Raw genomic sequence first — 18358 nt, forward strand, 5'->3', positions numbered from 1 at the left:
AAAATACACACTTTAACTAATAAAGAAAAAGTAAAATAGAAAGAATATGTTAATAAAAATGTTGATAATACTCCTCTATATCAGAAATTAAGTAACAAAATAAAAATAGCAAATAGAATCACAAAACTTGGAGAGAGAGAGATTGTAATTGAAGATTAAACAACCCAGTCTACAGTAAGTAACTTGTCTTGGCCTTGTCAAGTTAACTTGTTCCATGAGCCTGTGCAGAAAAATTGTTGTCACATTTAGGCAAGCATACCACACCACCTTGGAAGGACACGAAAACAAAGACATGAAAGCAATAAAGACGAGGAGATATTGGTATTGGTAGAAAGTAGAAACTAGACTTTTGGGTGGTGATTAGTGGTTAGTCTATTTGTGAAAAGCTGAATGCGTGTGTCTCCAAGCCTGAGAGAGTAGGTGGCTTTCTTGTAGTCGGCCCAAGTGAATGGTCGAAAGAGAGAGGGCCTCTGGGGTGTGACCATAACTGAGGGAGCAACAATGGTAGCATGGAGGGGTGGAGCCCCAAAATATGCCACTGACATTCTACACTTGTATGAGTTCGTCATAGCCCTGTGTCTCACGCTTACAAATCTTCCATTTGTCATAACCTTGTTAACACCACACAACACCATATCAATCACTTCCATTTTTGTTCCAACTCTTGTACCAAACTTGTCATCATGCTTTTATTCTTTAATCAATCAATCAATCCCCACTTCTCCAAGATTCATCAAATTCTCATTTTATTCCATTGATTAAAATGTAAATACACAACATCAATTCACATAATGGGCCCAATTTGAGACAAGGATTGGAATTATCAAATTTTAGATATTAAATTTTAAATATTATGTTGATGTTATTATGATCATGAACTTTTTTTTTTCTTTTATCTCACTAATACATTAATTTTCTTATTTTTTTTATTTTTCATTCATCATCAGTCACATAATTCTTCCTCCCTCTCACATACACTATGTGAGAAGAAAGTGTGAGAGAGTTTCATCTTTTTTAATTATTTGGGAAGAGAGAAGTGTGATAAAAAGAAAAAAAGTTCAGTGAGATCAACAATAAAAATAAATAATCTCGCAGGGTGAAGAGATTTGGGTGGGAGAGCCGCCAAATTTTTTTGGTGAGTTCCATTAAAAACTTGAAATGATGAAACTACCAGTTCCATTAAATAATCTATGTACTTCTTTTCTACTTCTGTCAAACTAATCAACTTAAAAAATCTATTTACTTTTTACTTATTCTTCTCTCCCATACTTTTTTCTAGTACTTTGTTTCATTTTAAAATATTTCATCATGGTGTTAGAATGTACATTAAATATTCACGTATGCAGTTATTATTGTAGACACAGTTTCAACATATTGATTCAGAACTGAAAGGACCTTGACTGAAATTCAGTCTCAAGGTTGCAGTGAGAAAAAAAAAAACATTGATTCCCATGTCATTTCAGTTCCCATCAAGTTGGGCTTTCTTTAAGATTTTTTTTTTCCTCTTTCCGTGCCAGCATGCAGAACCGGCCCCCCACCCACCCCTTTGTTCTGTTTAGCAAAACGAATCATGGCAAGGCTGTGTGTTTGTGTGTGGGGTTAAAACAATTAACATTAAACATCACAAGTCATAATGTCTAATAATACACACTAATAGGAAAAAATATTAAAAATAGTTGAAGATTATTATGGTCTAGTACGTAATTGTTAAAAAAAAAATTAAATAAATATCATAAAAATTAAATTACTTAATAATTAAAGCACAACAATGTTGATAGATAAGAAAACATTCGTACCTCTAGTACATCACCCACGTTCACATAGAATGCTGAGGGGTCAGGGGTAACTGGGATCCACACCCCATCTTGAAGGGAAATTTGGAGGCCACCCACGTCGTTGGATCTGAGAATGGTTATGATCTGAGGGTCAGAATGCTCTCCAAAACCAACCTTGCTATATTGTGACATGTCCTTGTCCTTGTCCTTGTTAATTATAGGTGGGTAGTGATTGAGCCTGAGAACTGAGTCACTATCAACATCCCTTATGAACCTGCTGAATGCCCTAGTGTCCGGGACCCCCAAGCCCTCTGCTATTAGTTCCAATATCTCACATGCCAGCTCCCTCACTGCTTCTGTGTATGCACTCAATGTAGAGCTGCCACGTGCAAGTGCAAGTGCAATCACACACTAGTTAGTACTTAGTTTTCTCTTGCATTTTTTTCAAACAAGTGGTGTTTGTGTTTGTGTCCACCAAGTGTTAATTGGCTAGCAATTATGACACACTTTACTGCTCCTACCATAGCTAGGTTGCTGTGAAAGTGCAGTGCCGCACAGAATGGGTTTAATTTGAACTCTTCTGAAGCTGTGCTAGCTTGTGCCACTACTCAATCTGGGCCTGATCCACTCACTGCATCTATCTGCTCTTTCATTTCTATCTTTGGATATTCAGTTTAGAGAATTAAATACAACCCTTTTTTGACATTATTGAGAATTCTTTTCTCTACTTTTTAATTTGATTTCAGCTTTTTGTTGGAATTTGATTGGACGTATTTTAGTATAATTTTATTAACATTTTTGGTACTACTATTATTAACGAATTTGATATTTGTTGATTTAAAAATCAATTTTTAAAAAAGGGCATTATTTATCATTCGTCTAAACAGTGTATACGTTGGGGATTTAGAAGCAACAATAATGCAATAGAATTTCTCTTCTGTCAAGCGAAAACATTTCTCTCATTCTAAACGGTACTTTCTCTGGCATTGCTTATCTAATTTTTATTTTGAAAATGAATTATAACAACGCAGGAGGTGTATGATGAGTGTTGACATGACCAGAACTTTCAAGAGAAAAGGTGAAGTGTCTGACATACCGTCCCAACTCCTAGGAGTACCTCTCCCTTCCCCGTAGTCCCATGTGCAACGTCCAAATATATATATATATATATTTGATCTCACCTTTACAAAATTATTCTAACTCTAATTTTAACTTAAATTACCTTGTTGTGTTTGGTTTGATAAATGCAAATAAGATTAGTATCAAAATAATAGATAAGTTTGTTTAAATTTTTAAAAAATAACTTTAAAATAAGTGTTTTTATATAAATATTTTCTTAAAAAGTAGATAAGATTTGTTTCTTAAAATAAGTAAATTTTTTTTAAATAAAATAATTCAGACAAATATACTAAAAAATAGAAAATTATTTTCTTAAAAAAATAAATTTAAACAAACTGATATAATATTTAGGTGTTTGATAGAGGAAAAGTAAGTTAGAAATAAGTTTAAAAATGATGGGACTTAATTATACTATTTTTTTTTACTTATTTTTAATTATTTCTCTATCTCTTTCATTATCTCTTTAATCAAACAACTTTACATGTCATTTTATTTCTAACCTACTAATTAAAATTTTAGTAAAAAATTAATAATTAATATTGCTTGATAAAAAAAAAACTTTAAAAAACTAATCCCGAAATGGAAGTTAATACTAATTCATTTAAGTGAGCTACTCATTGTGTGTGTGAATATTCAGACTTTCTACTACTAAATTAACCCTAATGGTTCACCATGCGTATATAACGAGAAATTTCGATAATTTGTGAAGATCTGGATTAAAATTTCATTATTGTTACGCAAGTAAATAAATTAATTAAACGATTAAAATTAAAAAGAAATATACGGAATCGTTTATATTTTTACATGATTATTAGTTAATTTTCAACCTTAAATCTTAATTATGTATGAAATCTCACAATGCTATTGAAATGAAAATTATTGGTAGTAGATTACATGGGGCATGCAGACGGAAAATTATTACATGATCAACCACATTGTCTCAATCAAATTTCACATGATGACAAATAATTAAGATTTTATTTTTATTTTTCATAAATTAAAAATATGAGTGAAAATTGATATCTAAGAATTCAGGAGAAATTCACTTGCTCCAAAATAGAAGTAACTCTTGAAATTTAATGATTATAATTGAATAGTCCTTAATGTTAACAATTAAATTTTAAAAAATAAACAATGAAAATCCATGAAGAGTAATTTCTTGGAGTAACGTGATCTGCTCAATCTGATGAAGATATAATAATAATAATAATAATAATATATCCGTGGGACAGTTAATAGGAAAGCAACAGTGCAATAAATGATATAAATGCAGACAGAGACAGATAGAACATACGTACGTTTCTTCTAATAATAAGTGCTGGATGGATCATATTCATACCTGAAGTTTAATGGGTCAGTGGATACAGTTTTGGATATCTGAGCAATGGAGTGAGTGGTGGCACCGAGGACAAGGTACTCCACCTCACCCATGTCCCCATTCAACCCTATGTTCTTGCACCCATATGCAGGTGCTGCCACTCTCTTCTCTGCCACCGGTTTTTCGAAGAAACTAAACCCTGCTTCTTCGGTTTTTGATATCACTTCGTGGCTTATACCGTGGTTTATCACCTTGAAGAAACCGTACTCTTCGCACGCTTTCACTATGAGCTTTGCCACTTCTGACCTTTCTGCTGTGAGGTCCACAACGGGAATAAGCTCGTTACTGGGTAGAATCCCTTCGCTCCTTATTGGGTTTGGGGAAGCCAACACCATGTTTGTGTTTGTGTTCCTCTCTCTGAAGCAAAAAGAGTGAAAGGGAAATGAAAAAAAAAAACTGGTATAGAAGTTGGAGCCGAATATGTTAATATTGAAGAATTTGGTGAATATGGTGGGGTGTAGGAGGAAAGAAAAGTAGCAAGAACTAAGAAAGGGGAGTGGGATAAAGAATATATATGCGAAAGACTAAGAAGAGAAGGTGGAGAAATGTGACTTTGCGATCGTGGGGGTATTTAGGCAGCAAGAATCGGAGAGAATCCATGGGAGGAGGAAGGAGATTAAAATATGCAAAAATGTAAATAATAATAATAAATTTATAAGCACCAAAGATTATTTTATATGGGAGTATTTTATTTAGATGTTATTGATATAAAATAATCATTATTATTAGATACATTATAATTAATTTCTGTCAAGAATCATGAATAAATATGAATATTTTTTTTAATATAATTTACTTTTATATTTGGGGTTCAAATTTAAATTCTAAATCATTTGTTTAAAAGATACAAGTCATTATGAATTGTTTCATTGATATTTTATATTTTTTACTATTGTTGAAGAATTATATACTAGCAAATTGTTAGGAATTTTGTGACTTTTATAATTTTAAATAACTTCTAAAAAGTCACAGATATAGTAATTTTTAATTAAATGATAATGTAAGTTTTTTTATATTAATAATGTTTATAAATTTAATTATATAGTTTTATATAATGTCATTCAATAAAGATTATTCAATTTTATAATTATTTTAGATTCATGTATAGAATAATTTTTAATCAGTTAATCTTATAAAATATTTATATAATTATTTTAAAATTTATACATAGAAATAATTTCAAATTAATAAATATTATAAAATTAGTTGTATCAAAATTAAACTTTAACTAAATAAGTAAAAGTTTCTTTTTATTTTTTTTAATTGTTGAACGGGTATGGTGAAATTTGTAGTTCCTTTTATCTTTGGACGACAGTGAATTTTTAATTTTATACTTCGAAATGAAGTACAACTTGCAAAATTCCCATTTCCCACACTAGAACGTTGACATTGCTCACACTTTCTTGACAGGCTCTTGCTTTTTTCACTTTAGTTAGTAGTATTTACCGGTCTAAATCGTCCTTTTCATTTATTACCTTTTTTTATTGTCTTTTTGACTTACTACACTTTCTCTCGTCCTTCTTTTACTTTCTCACTTACACGTGCCAAATGTTTTAGTTTGTTGAAAGATTTTTTTTTAGAATAATTAATATTTTGATTCTTTAATTTGACTATATTTTTATCCTTTCATCTTTTTCTTTCGGTCAAACTTTTTTTTTATCAAATTATTAATTTTAATATTAGTGAAAAATGGTTATAACCGATAAGAAAGAAAGGATAAAGAAACTAAATTGGAACAAAAAGTAAAAATTTAAAATGCCAATCAAAGTAATTAGCTGTGCAAAAAAAAATAATATTTATATTCTTTAAATTATTTGACTAAAAAAACTCTATTCAAATGAATACAAAGATGATTAGAAGGTGAACATGAAAATACATGACTTGAAACAATCATATTTCATAAATAAACATTTTTCTAATAATAAATCCCACAAGGACCCAAATCTATATTACTTAATACATAAGAATTGAGTTTAACAAAATGAAGCTAAAAAAACAAAATTAATAAATATTACTTCTAGAATACATACCTGTTTGTTCCATTCATGCTAATTTGTTTACTTTTATTGTGCCTTTGAAAAGTTGAAACTATGGTGGTTTTAGCCTTTCCAATTTCCATCTACACTTGCTTTAAATAGGTGGCTTTAATTTCCCGTTCCCACAGAATCGATATCATATAGGACCAAGCTTTGCTGTTTATGGTCACCCTAATTATATGCCAAGGCCAGCTAACAATACTACACGCCCCTATCAAATCCTTGTGCTATTGAGTAGTGAGTACTCACATGTCTTTAAAGGGTCATCAGGGTGCCCATTTTTTTCAACTTGAAATATTATTACACCTATATGCATATATCCCTCATCTTGAAACACTTCAATGGTTTGTTTATACTTCGTTTTCTTCGTTACCCTATTTGTACCCAAATCCGTGAAGCATCTGCATCCTTTCAGATGCAATCTTTACATTTAGGATTCTTCCTCTTTGAATATCTCAATCATGGAATTTCCAATTGAGTGAAAAATGACCAGTTGTTTGTGAAATATGAAAATTAAAAGGCCCATCCCGGCATCTCCAAGCCGTGTTTAAATTCATTTATTTCAGAGTCAAAACTTCAAATTACAAAAAACTTTATAAAAACAAAATTTTGAAAGGAATCATTTTCTGAAGAATAATTAATCTTTTCTAAGCATAATACCAGGCTTCCTCTATTAAAGTGAATTTATTTACATTTTGTATGATTAGTGAAATAATTACTACGATGGAAGAAAACAATAGTCTTTTTGTCATTCATCTTCTTTGACTTATAACATTATACGTTGGACTGCATAATAATAATTTAATGTATAAAGTATACTGATGTGATACTATAAAAGATCGAGGAGCAAGTGAGTGCATGATGCTGCGAGATTTGAAAATGATAAATATACACGGTTTCGCGCAACTGGAGATATTTTAAACTTGACTGCGACCTCTAGCTTACAAATTAATTATAAACAATCCTAAAAAAAGTATAAACAAGTTAGAATATTCTTAGGACATATATAGCTATTTTATTCTTTGAATATACAAGAACCATCCATCTAGGTTTAAAAAATTAATATTAATTTAGTTGCCAAATCTTAAAAAGCAACATTAATATGATTCATAAATCAAATGCTCCATAAACATAGTATCATAACTTGTACTGAAGAAAACCCGATAAGATTGACCAAATGATAGAAATTTTAAGTAATCTGTATGAAGTTTTAGATCTAAATCTCATTATTATCATTATAGTGCACACAAAAAAATTGTACTGAGAAATAGGTCTTGGACATATTTTTTAGACTATGTTCTTAGTTATTTTATACAAATATAACTTCATTTAGCTTTGATTTTTGAAAAAATAATTTGCTGAATTAACTTGGTTCTAGTAATGCCTAAGATTTTTTTTTTTTTTTACATTATTCTTGTTATCACTTATCCTTTGTTCATTTCAGTAGAAATAGACAGGAAAGAAATATCCAAAAAAAAGGGAAATAAAATAGAACTAATAAATTTTCTTTGTTTATTTGGAAGGAAAAAAAATTGTGTGGGACCTACTACAACACACTTTATCTCTTTTTATTTTTTTTATTTCTTAAAAACAAATAAATACCTTTTTAACATATTGTTTTTATGTTATGTATTAGAATTTTTCTATAAATTTTATGGGTTAGAATCAATTGTGATATTTTGTTTTGTCAAAAATAAACCAATATTATGATTTATTTAATGAAAGTTAAATTCACTAATAATATAATCTGACTGCTAATGGATTTTGGAAATCTAATATTGATCTGTGTGGAAGAAATTGTAGGTGTAATCATTGGGTCCATGAGGTAAGGTACTTAAGATAAATTAATAGTGTGTCTAGGTCCTCTTTTTATCATTGGTAATTCAATTTTCATGGGTCTGTCTTATTAAAAAATCTTAGAATTTGTGTTTATGATCAAATGAACGAAGACTTAGTTTTCTATTATGAGGAATTGGTTGAACACAGGAGATTTTGGTACATTTGACAATATCTTCAACAAGGAATTTTAATTAGTGTTGTAAATTCATATAAAATATGTATCATTCTTAGTATGATTTTTCTTACATTAAAAACAAAATAATGAAGTAAAATCATAATTTTTTAATTAATAAAAAATATTTTTATATAACTTATTTATTTACTATTGTCTTTTTCACTATCTAAATAAATGGAGAAAATTTTCTCTATTTTTTTAAAACTTTATTTCTCTTCTATTTTTATAGTCTCTCTCTTTATCTAAACAAAGCATCAATGACAATAATGTGACAAGTCATTTCTTTTATTGTTTTTTTGGATGAAAGGGGCAAAAACCCAAAACAAGACAAAAGTATGCAAGCACCGACGGATTTACATGAAGTTTAATGGGGCAATTGTCCAGCAAAATAATTTCTTTTCTTGAATATATTAAATAAATATTTATTTTCCTCATAAAAAATAGATCTTATTCTCACAAGATAATTTTTTTAATAAGATGAATATAAATAACTATAAAAGATAAAAGAGAGAATAAACTGATACTAATTTTATCTATTTTATTCTTTTAAATTTTATTATTTTTAATTTTTTTATTATCATTTTTAATAAAACTTATATGATTTTTTATTTGAGAAAATATTAGACTATTTTTTGACTCCACTGAAAAAATTTATGGATCTACAGCTATATGCAAGTCTTTACTAAATAATGATAAGAATTATTTTCAAAATTTTTAAAATATACGAAATTCAAAACTATTTTTATTAAATAACCAAAATCAAATTAAGTCTTGTTAATAGAAATTAAAATACACTTTGTGTTTTTTTATAATGGAATTAAATATTATTTCTTAAAGAGTAACATTATTGTCATATATGGAGCGTTTACTCAAATTTTTTTATATTTAAAAGGTATTTAAACGCAGCTGCGGTGCAGAGTTAGGTTTATCGAAGAGGACAATAATTGACCAACGGTTGGGATTTAAAAAACAATCGCTAATTCTTATGATAATTAGGAGGTCTCCAACCAATACTAAACAGTAAACATACCTTTCAGCTAGCAAATTTTAATTTAATTTGTTGGTTGACTGTATAAGAGGGTAGGTTTGCTTTTTCCAATGCACTAAAGTAGATTATCCAATACTTGGAAGCCAAATGCTATTTGGATACTTATAATAAAAAATTAACATAAACCAGTATTAGGGAGAAGGTTCCTTGTTGCTTCCACTATTTGACGTTCATGTTAATTAACGGGTCTAAAGTAACTTGGAACTAGGTACATGCACTGTTTATCTTAGTTTATTTTTATTTTGATGGGTCAGTGTCAGGTTGTGGTTCTAATATTCAACTTTCAATTCAATGCCCCAGGTTATTTTTTCATAAAGAAATATGGTATTCTTTGTTGATAACTTGATATTATTATAATTATAATTGATTGAGTTCACAAGTACATTGCTTGCTGGTCAGTTAGGGTTCTCCTTCTAGGCTATGGTTTGGTAAACAGGGGTCCAGACATAGTCCTCTTTGCCCATCCATTATTAATACACGAGACGGAATCAAAAGCTAGCGATAGCACACTCTTTGTATAAGATGTGTTCAATTGGAATCAAGTATACAATTTAGCAATAGCATGTTTGGCTAAACTTAAATTTGTTAAACGGACGAGGACTCTTTCTTTTTTTCTTTTTTTGTTTTTGTCCGTTAAATTTATCTTAAAATTTGTGTGATTGTAGTTTGAATTGAAAATCAAACATGCACTAAAATTATATTTTTAATTAATTTTTTAATTTTGTATTATAAATCTTTATAAAAAATTGTAAAAAATCATTTTGTTAACCTAAAATGTTAAATGACTAAGGTTGACATAATCTTAGCCATATATATATATATATATATATATATATATATATATATATTAAATAATCTTTTTCTTATTTGTTAAGTTTTTGAAACTAAAAAAACTATAGTTTAATTTTCATGTACATTAAAAAATTATCTCATGTATAGCTTTTAAAATAGTTAATGTAAAATTCAACAAAGTTTATCATAATAAATTATAATTCAATAATAATATAAAAAATTATGGAGACGTTTGTTTTCATGTATAATATTATATTCAGAAGAATCATATTCCTAGGAATATAATGCCAAGAAATAGTATCTTCATGAACATGTTTGATTGACATTGTAACTTCAGAATACTTGACTAAAAAATTAAAGAAGAAAAAAATGAAAGTGGAAAAAGAAATATGAAATGATGAAGAAGGGAAGAGATAGTCGATGTAGGAAGTATGGAAACTTGTATTCCCATAAAATGTAAAATATCCACCTTTTAACATGAAAATGAGAAGTGAAATATGAAAGTTTTGTATTTCTAATAATCGGCAATTCATATGAGTATTTTTCCAAAACTTGCATCAAACACGTACGAGGATGTAATATTTCTAAGCTCACTTTTCCTATATATGAATGTCGTTTTATATATTATACTTTAAAACAGGCACATTCTATATTATCAATACATTCAGATTAAATTCAAGATTTCCTCAGTCTTCGTTCCCAAGCCATCACCCATCAACGGAACCATCAAACAGTCCCAACAGCGTCACTTTGTCTCTATTGTGTAGCCAACGCCCATTGCCCGGAGCCATGCCATCTTCGAAGAATCATAATTGCTATAAAAACAATAATCTAAAAAGTAAAGGATTAACATGTAACGTAACAGAGGTCCATCTCTTGAGTGTTTCCAAAATGTGTCCATAAAAATATCACCTTGGTTTGAAGAGGATGGTCATGGGGACGCACACGAATTGAAGAAGACAATACATCTTCTGTTCTTGTTATTCAATTTTTCTATTTCCTTTTCGATTTCAAACTTAAAAAATGAGGTCAAATGTAAAAATAAAAAACAAACAATTAAAGTTTAACTTAAAATCAATGTTAAACATTATTTTATCATTAGTTATTTAACCGTAAGTGAATATAATCAGTGAATTGATTAAGATGAATTAAAAGTTGAGGATGTTTACTTAGTGAACTAATATTGTAGAGCCTGTACAAATGTACATGATAAAAGTTTATTTTTATATTGCTAAAATTTATAATAAATAAAACTTTTGATTATATAAATTATATTTAAAATTTATAATAAATAATTTATATAAATAATAATTTTGATAATTTCTTTTAAAAATTTGAAATTTAATTTACAAATAAAAATGGAAATGATAGATAGAAAAAGTATGTTATGATTCTTAAAATTGATGAAATCTAATATAACAGTAAACTTTTGAGAATAACTCATTTTTAAACTTACTCATTGTGTGCCTATACTCTATAAGACCTGTAATAAAAAAAAAATACTTTGACACTACTTAATTTATAGTTATATATCATAAAAACTCTCTCTCTCTCTCTCTCTCTCTCTCTCTCTCTCTCTCTCTCTCTCTCTCTCTCTCTCTCTCTCTCTCTCTCTCTCTCTCTCTCTCTCTCTCTCTCTCTCTCTCTCTCTCTCTCTCTCTCTCTCTCTCTCTACATACTTACTTACTTTTGTGTGCCTAAATGTGAGCTTTTCCTTGTAGCAAACCGGTGGTATGTGTGCCTAAATGTGAGCTTTTCCTTGTAGCAAACCGGTGGTATGTAATGTGTGATTACCCTTGCAAGCCTTATGTGTGATTTGCTAAGAGCATAAATAGGTTTGATGAAAAAAGAAGAATACTAAATGTAATTGGCTTGGAGAGACAAGGACAAAACAATATATACTCGTTTAAGGCCTGAAGAGACTTAGATAAAAATAATAGTTGTAATATTTTGAAATATTGTTTTAAGTAACTCTATTTGTTAATGAAATTTTTGGCGAGTTTGCCAAAAAAAAAATGGACCTAGTTTCAAGGTGAGACGAACCAATTGAGTGAAATAAATTCAAATTTGGGATATTAAAAAATGAATTATACTAAATGGATGATAAATGATAAATTGAATTATTAGTTAAGTGAGGTCCATCATCATCAACAGAATGAGAATCCCCCACTTCTGCTCCATCCAGTTGCTGGCATTTTCCAGCTGTGGCGAACTGTTCTTGTCATCACTCATCACTGCCCATTCTTTGTGACTACCATGCACATTGGACAGTAACTGCGGGTCCTATCTTATTATCTCCCACATTTCATCATTTTCAAGTCACACATTTAATTATTAATTTCAAAGAATGAATGAATAAAAAAAATTATATGACTTTTAATTACCTGTTTGCTTATAAGAGAAATAGGCCAGGAAAGAGAAGTTTCCAAATTCTGTGGACCTCATAATTTGAGATATCACTCCTCATTTGCCAATTGCCATGATTGGAAGATGATTTTTGGTGCATCCTTTTTAGAAAAAGTTAAATAACTTTTTATTAGATTTTTTTTTCATTTTTTTTGTGTTACGGAAACCATAATGAAGTAAAACATTACACTTTTATAATCGATCAGCATAAAAATATTTTTATATAACTTATTTGTTTGTTTTCACTTATCCAAATAAGCCTTTATATTTCTATATTTTTTGAAGCTATTACTTAAAATTTCTCATTCTCGTTATATGTTTATTATTTTATACTCATGTATTTTTTTTATTTGAAAGTTAACTTGTTATCTTATCTCCAAATGCAATTTTTTATTTAAACACAAAAATATTTATTGAACCACAGAATTTGAGCACTAGAGGTGCCCAATTCAGCAAAAGATTACATCAAACTAAAGCACCAAGTGGCTTATGATAATCTCCCAACCACCAATTAATCTGATTTATCCTATACCCCCAATATCAATATATCACATACCGCCCCCGTCAACCGTACAAAATTACAGATAAAACCCAACCAGGTCCAAATGTGATATAGCAAAATTTAAATATTATGATTTTGATATTTATATCTCTATCTTAATAATAACAATAATATATTCTTACATAAATTATCCTCTGAATCAGGTCTTGGTTCTACCACCAGAAAGAATAATTCAAATATATTCACATTAATGCTAGTGATTAGCTCATATGATCTATGTTAGCTCACTTCAGCATTTCTATTGCAAACTAATGATGGATGAATTATAATGAGCTCATAAGAGATTGCGAAAAATGATTTTTTTTAGAAATTATGTATTTAGTTTAACTTTTTTTTTTAAAAATGTCATCTTCGATCAGTTGTTTAAGAAAACTTCAAAAAAGAAACATTACTATTAAAAAGAAAATATTTGCGAATATGTAACCAAAACCGCTGACCAGGGGACAGAAGTATCTTTTTGTTTGTAAAGTGTTTGGACCCCACTAGGTAGGGATTATAAATTAAAATTTTATAATGCTTTACCTTAACAAAAATGTTACCATGTTACGAAAACATAAACTGACCCACGAATTAAACGTGTCACATTATAGACACATGAATATTCATCTCCAAAGTATTTTGTTACAAATTTCGTGTAGAAATTATTAATGAATATACAATTAGATTAAATATTTGAAGTGAGAGTTATGTTGTTATCTATGATAGGATTATTTCGAGCAAAAATGTTACCAACGAAGAATACTTGTTGTCTATATCCAAAAAAAAAACTATTTATATTGCTTAGCGAATTTTGAAACTTAAACCAATTATAATTCAATCTTAAAATTGTTTTGATTGGATCGATTTTAGGTTTTAATCTTACTATTTTTTTTAGAAAGTATTAAATAAATAGAAAATTTATAATAAATGCAATAAAATAATTAAAAATATAAAATATCTCATCTATAAGTTATTGCACAGTTATATTTTGTCTAGATAAATTTTTCCACAAATATTTATTGGATAAAATGAATTGAATTTCTTGCATGAGCTAAAATCAACTTATGTACTTAGCATTTGGAGAAGTTATATGAGAAAAATTCAATAAAATTTACGTATATAAATTTGTGTTTAGCTTATCATAAAAGATCAATTCATTTCACCTCTTTATTTTCTTTTACAATAAGTCTTCATGGAAGAATTTATCCAAACAAAACCTTAATAGTAACATACTCTTCAAATATAGAGTGTTAAAATTAAATTTACACGACATAATAATTACATTTATATATCTTAGTCAAATAGTTACTTAAAAAATATCTTTAATTAAATATATTTTCAAAAATATATAAAAAATTAAAATATAAACGCAAGTGACATCATAGTTTTATAAATAAAAAATATAAATGTATGTATAAGTAAAATTTGAATTGGATTGAGTCAGTTTTAAAATTAAAATCGAAATATGATCTAATCAATATTTTTTTAATTTTTTATATTGATTTTTATTCAATTAAATTGGTTTATGAACAACTCTGATTCATGATGTACCATTTGTAGTGTAGCAGTTGAAACTTGAAACTTAAAATTAGGAACAGATAATAAGACTAATTTTTTTTTCCTATTTTATGTTTTGGTGCGAATATGAAAGAATTGGTATGAATGCCTTGTAAAGCTTTTATACAAATAGGACTTAGAATTGCAAAGAGGAGGTGTATGTGAACATATCATACAAGAAGTCCACGCGGCCCAACTCAAGTGGAGATGTTAAGAATAAGTATCACTGCTGAGCCTACTCCAAAGTGCATAGTTCATAAAAAAGAAGTCCATATCCCATATTTCATAAGAATAAGTTATGGTTTTAATAGCTTAGGGTCACAACAAAATTATCTCACATTGCAACCCTAATATGTATGCCTTATTTGTTCTGATGCAAGAACAAAACAAACTATAAACAGTGTGTACAGAAAGTGGCAGCTACGGCCATGATTGAATTTGAATTTGCCTATTGCAACATAGGATAAGTCGCAGACGCATATATACAAGTCCAATTAATTTTAACAATTTGTTCTCTATTAAATTGAAATTGCACTTATACGCACAACTCAAGTTTTCTATAGACAAACTTGACAGAATACAGTAAAAAACTTCAACTCGTTAGAAATACTTAAAATTGAATTTCTAACAGAATTTGCAAGTCTCGAAACCAACCACAGATAATAAGACATAATCTGACCAGAATGAGTGACGTTTGGAAACCATTTCCTAGTGGATTTTACACAATAAATCAAGCGTGCTACGGTTTATATAGATTTTAGTAGCTAACACTGTTGTACAACAATTAAACAAGAGCTACACTAAAACATTAGTGACGGATGGGACTTCAAATTAATCCTTTTGGCGTTTGGGCAGGGGAAATGACACTCTCTGATGGGGATTCGGCTGCACGTCTTCCTGAGAGGGATTGGGAATGGTAGCTTCTTCATCCTCTGTTTCTTCTAAAGGTTCGGCAGGCCTTTTGTTAGGAATTGCAAACTGGTAGTTAGGACTGATTAATGTGTCCTGATCAGGTGGAAGTGGGATACCAGGTCCTGCTATAGTCTTTGGCAACGGTATCTTGTTGCGGTTTTGAGCCAACTCCAGAAGCACCTGCCAAGTGATTACATTAAACATATTATCTTTCAAGGGGGCATATTATTGCTTGAAGGAAAAGAGCAGATGGTATTGGGTCACCAAAGAGACAGGGATCCTTTCAAGCAAGCAAATATTTCTAGATTGCAGCTCATGATATGGTAACTAACAAAATGAAAATCAGCAAAATGTTTCTACTTTGTAGATAATTTAGCAAATGGCTATCTCAGCCATAATTCCCAACAGCTGACAATTAAAAATTAGCACAAGTTTAATTTCTGCAAGCTAGTAATAAAACTGTAATACATAAAGGCGAGGGCCTAGAAAGCTAGAGCCCACAAAAGAGAAAAGAAGACAAGAATAGTTTACATGAAATTTCTTATTTAATCTAGTTAGATAATTTAAAAAACAATTTTATCAAAACTATATAGCACAGGTTCTTGTACCATGGTTGTCAAACTCAACTTATATAATTATACAACTTTACAATTCTAGGCGAGGAAAATGAGTTAACTCAGTTAAAAACTTGTTCTTGCACAAACTTGGTCAGAGTCACAGTCTAGAACAGACCCAATAATCTTCCCGAAAACTTGTGCAAAACAACTGCACTTTAGGTGTTAAGTAAGAAATTCTGGTTCAGAGTGCCCTCTTTAGCATGCAAGTTTACTGGAGTACCTTGTTCTTACTGCCAGTGCAGGTTTTGATTTGAAGACAATGGATAAGATCTGTTGAGGGTTCTTATGGTCTGGCCCTGATGTAAGAACAAAGGGAAAGTTGGAAATTTGCGGCCCTGTAAAAGATGGTTTGGGCTTCATCGGTGGAGTGGAATAAAGCTGCTATATTGCAACATGTCTGGGTTCTGGTTGCAAAAAGTCCTTCAGTCTGAGTATGTAATCTACATGCAGTGCTTCTCAAAAATAGAAGAATTTGCTGGTGTATTAAACCAGCAAATAATGGTAGGTGGATTTGTAGGAAACTTTTACAGGTGAGAGAGTTGGCTATAAGATATATTATACATGACATTGGCAATGAAACCAATACATCTCTCCGGTACAACTCTTGGCTATCTATACTTTCTACAGTTGAGAGGCATGTCTGGTGAGCAGATCATAGGACAGTTTAGTGTTCCCATTTCCCAAAAATGTAAAAGTTGCAGAGATCAGCAAGAAATTAGGGAGTACATCAGAGCTATAAGGCCCTTGAACAGCGATCAACAAGACAAAGTTATATGAATGCCTGATCACTCAGTTTTCAATAAAAAAAATGTCAGGAGGTAAACAACACATAAATGAGGTAATGTATCAATTCTCCACCCCAGTTGCCTCTTGGCTCAAGTATTCTCGATGCTGGAGCATCAGTTAACAAATCCCTTTTCTACCATTAGTAACAAGCTCGGTGCACGTGATCTATATATGCTCCAGCTTGAGGGGAAGTGTTAAATATAGCTCATGCAACACTTATAACTATTAGTTTTAGCACATGTTAATACCTGTATGTATGATTTGATTAGGATTAGCATTTCTTTGCGATATCATTACATGTGTGGTCAACATTTGACACACATTACACAATTACCAAACCTAATGCATTCAATGAAATATAATTCTACAAAGTCACAGAAGCGAACAATTTCAAGTCCTCTGGTGGGTTTTAATTGAGTAGCAATATAGATATCAAGACCATCATCACATGGTAAACAAGCAAAGTTCAGCAAGTTACTTCAAACCATCAGCGCACCCAATTAAATCAACAACACGTTTAGATTTGACAGCAAATACAAGAATTGGGGAAACACGCAATTTCTTATGTTGTGCACACGAAACAAAATCGAACAACAATTGGAAAGGAAGATGAATAAATCATAAATGAAGAATTATGAATGAATTAGTATTACCTCACGAGGGGGTGGTTGCGAGAAGCTGAAGTTGACCTTGGACTGAATCGCAAGCTTAACGTCGTCACAGTCAATTGCAGATTTTCCAGCATGCTCTGAATAGACTTGTGCATCGGTTAACACATCGACAACGTAGCGATACCATAGCTCTAGAAACTTGTGAATGACGCGAGGTTCGTAGTCTTCTACGCCCATTGATTTCAGCAAAGACTTCACAATCTTCGCGTCCCTTGGCATTGCCGACTCTTCCTCTTTGTCAGCCATGCCTCTTTACTCCACCGTTCAAAAACAAGAACCAATTGAAATCCAACGGTGGCCGGAGTCGCCGGGAACGGTGTCGGACTTCAGAATTTCTCTGATTGTAAGAGAAAGACTAGTAAGAAGGCAAGGGCACAAAGACTCTTCCTTTGCTATGGGCCTTATCTTGGCCCAAAGTGCTAATAGGCCCAAAGGAATCGATTGGTTACTCTTCGAAAAAGATAAAAGAGTATCTATTGGTTACTCTGTGATAAGGTGCTAATCGTCCGGTTATTATATGATAAAGCTGCAGTGCGCTCTTTCTTGCCGTCGATTCGTTCACAGATTAACAAAAAGACAAAGAACAGAAAAAATAAAAAGACAAGTATTAAAGTAAATTATACTGCTATTTAATCAGCATTTTAATTTTTTTTCTCAATACTTCATCCATTTTATTTCTATATGATAACTTCTTTAATTTGAAAAA

General features: G+C 30.2%; 2 protein-coding genes across 2 annotated transcripts; both read right to left on the reverse strand.

Moving 5' to 3' along the window:
* Positions 1 to 50: 50 nt before the first annotated feature.
* On the reverse strand, positions 51 to 4828 carry LOC100783917 (gibberellin 2-beta-dioxygenase 2). The gene is made up of 3 exons (XM_003528556.5): positions 4234 to 4828; positions 1797 to 2154; positions 51 to 611 (listed from the first exon to the last, which is right to left on the reverse strand). Exons 1-3 carry the CDS (start codon positions 4605 to 4607, stop codon positions 342 to 344), a joined length of 1002 nt encoding a protein of 333 aa, XP_003528604.1. The 5' UTR covers positions 4608 to 4828; the 3' UTR covers positions 51 to 341.
* Positions 4829 to 15357: 10529 nt separating this feature from the next.
* LOC100527659 (uncharacterized) lies at positions 15358 to 18002 on the reverse strand. The gene is given in 2 exon segments (NM_001248657.2): positions 15358 to 15758; positions 17635 to 18002. Coding segments are annotated over 2 exon segments (525 nt in total). The 5' UTR covers positions 17899 to 18002; the 3' UTR covers positions 15358 to 15497.
* Positions 18003 to 18358: the final 356 nt, after the last annotated feature.

The sequence above is a fragment of the Glycine max genome, chromosome 7, assembly GCF_000004515.6.
Source record: "Glycine max cultivar Williams 82 chromosome 7, Glycine_max_v4.0, whole genome shotgun sequence".
NCBI lineage: Eukaryota > Viridiplantae > Streptophyta > Magnoliopsida > Fabales > Fabaceae > Glycine > Glycine max.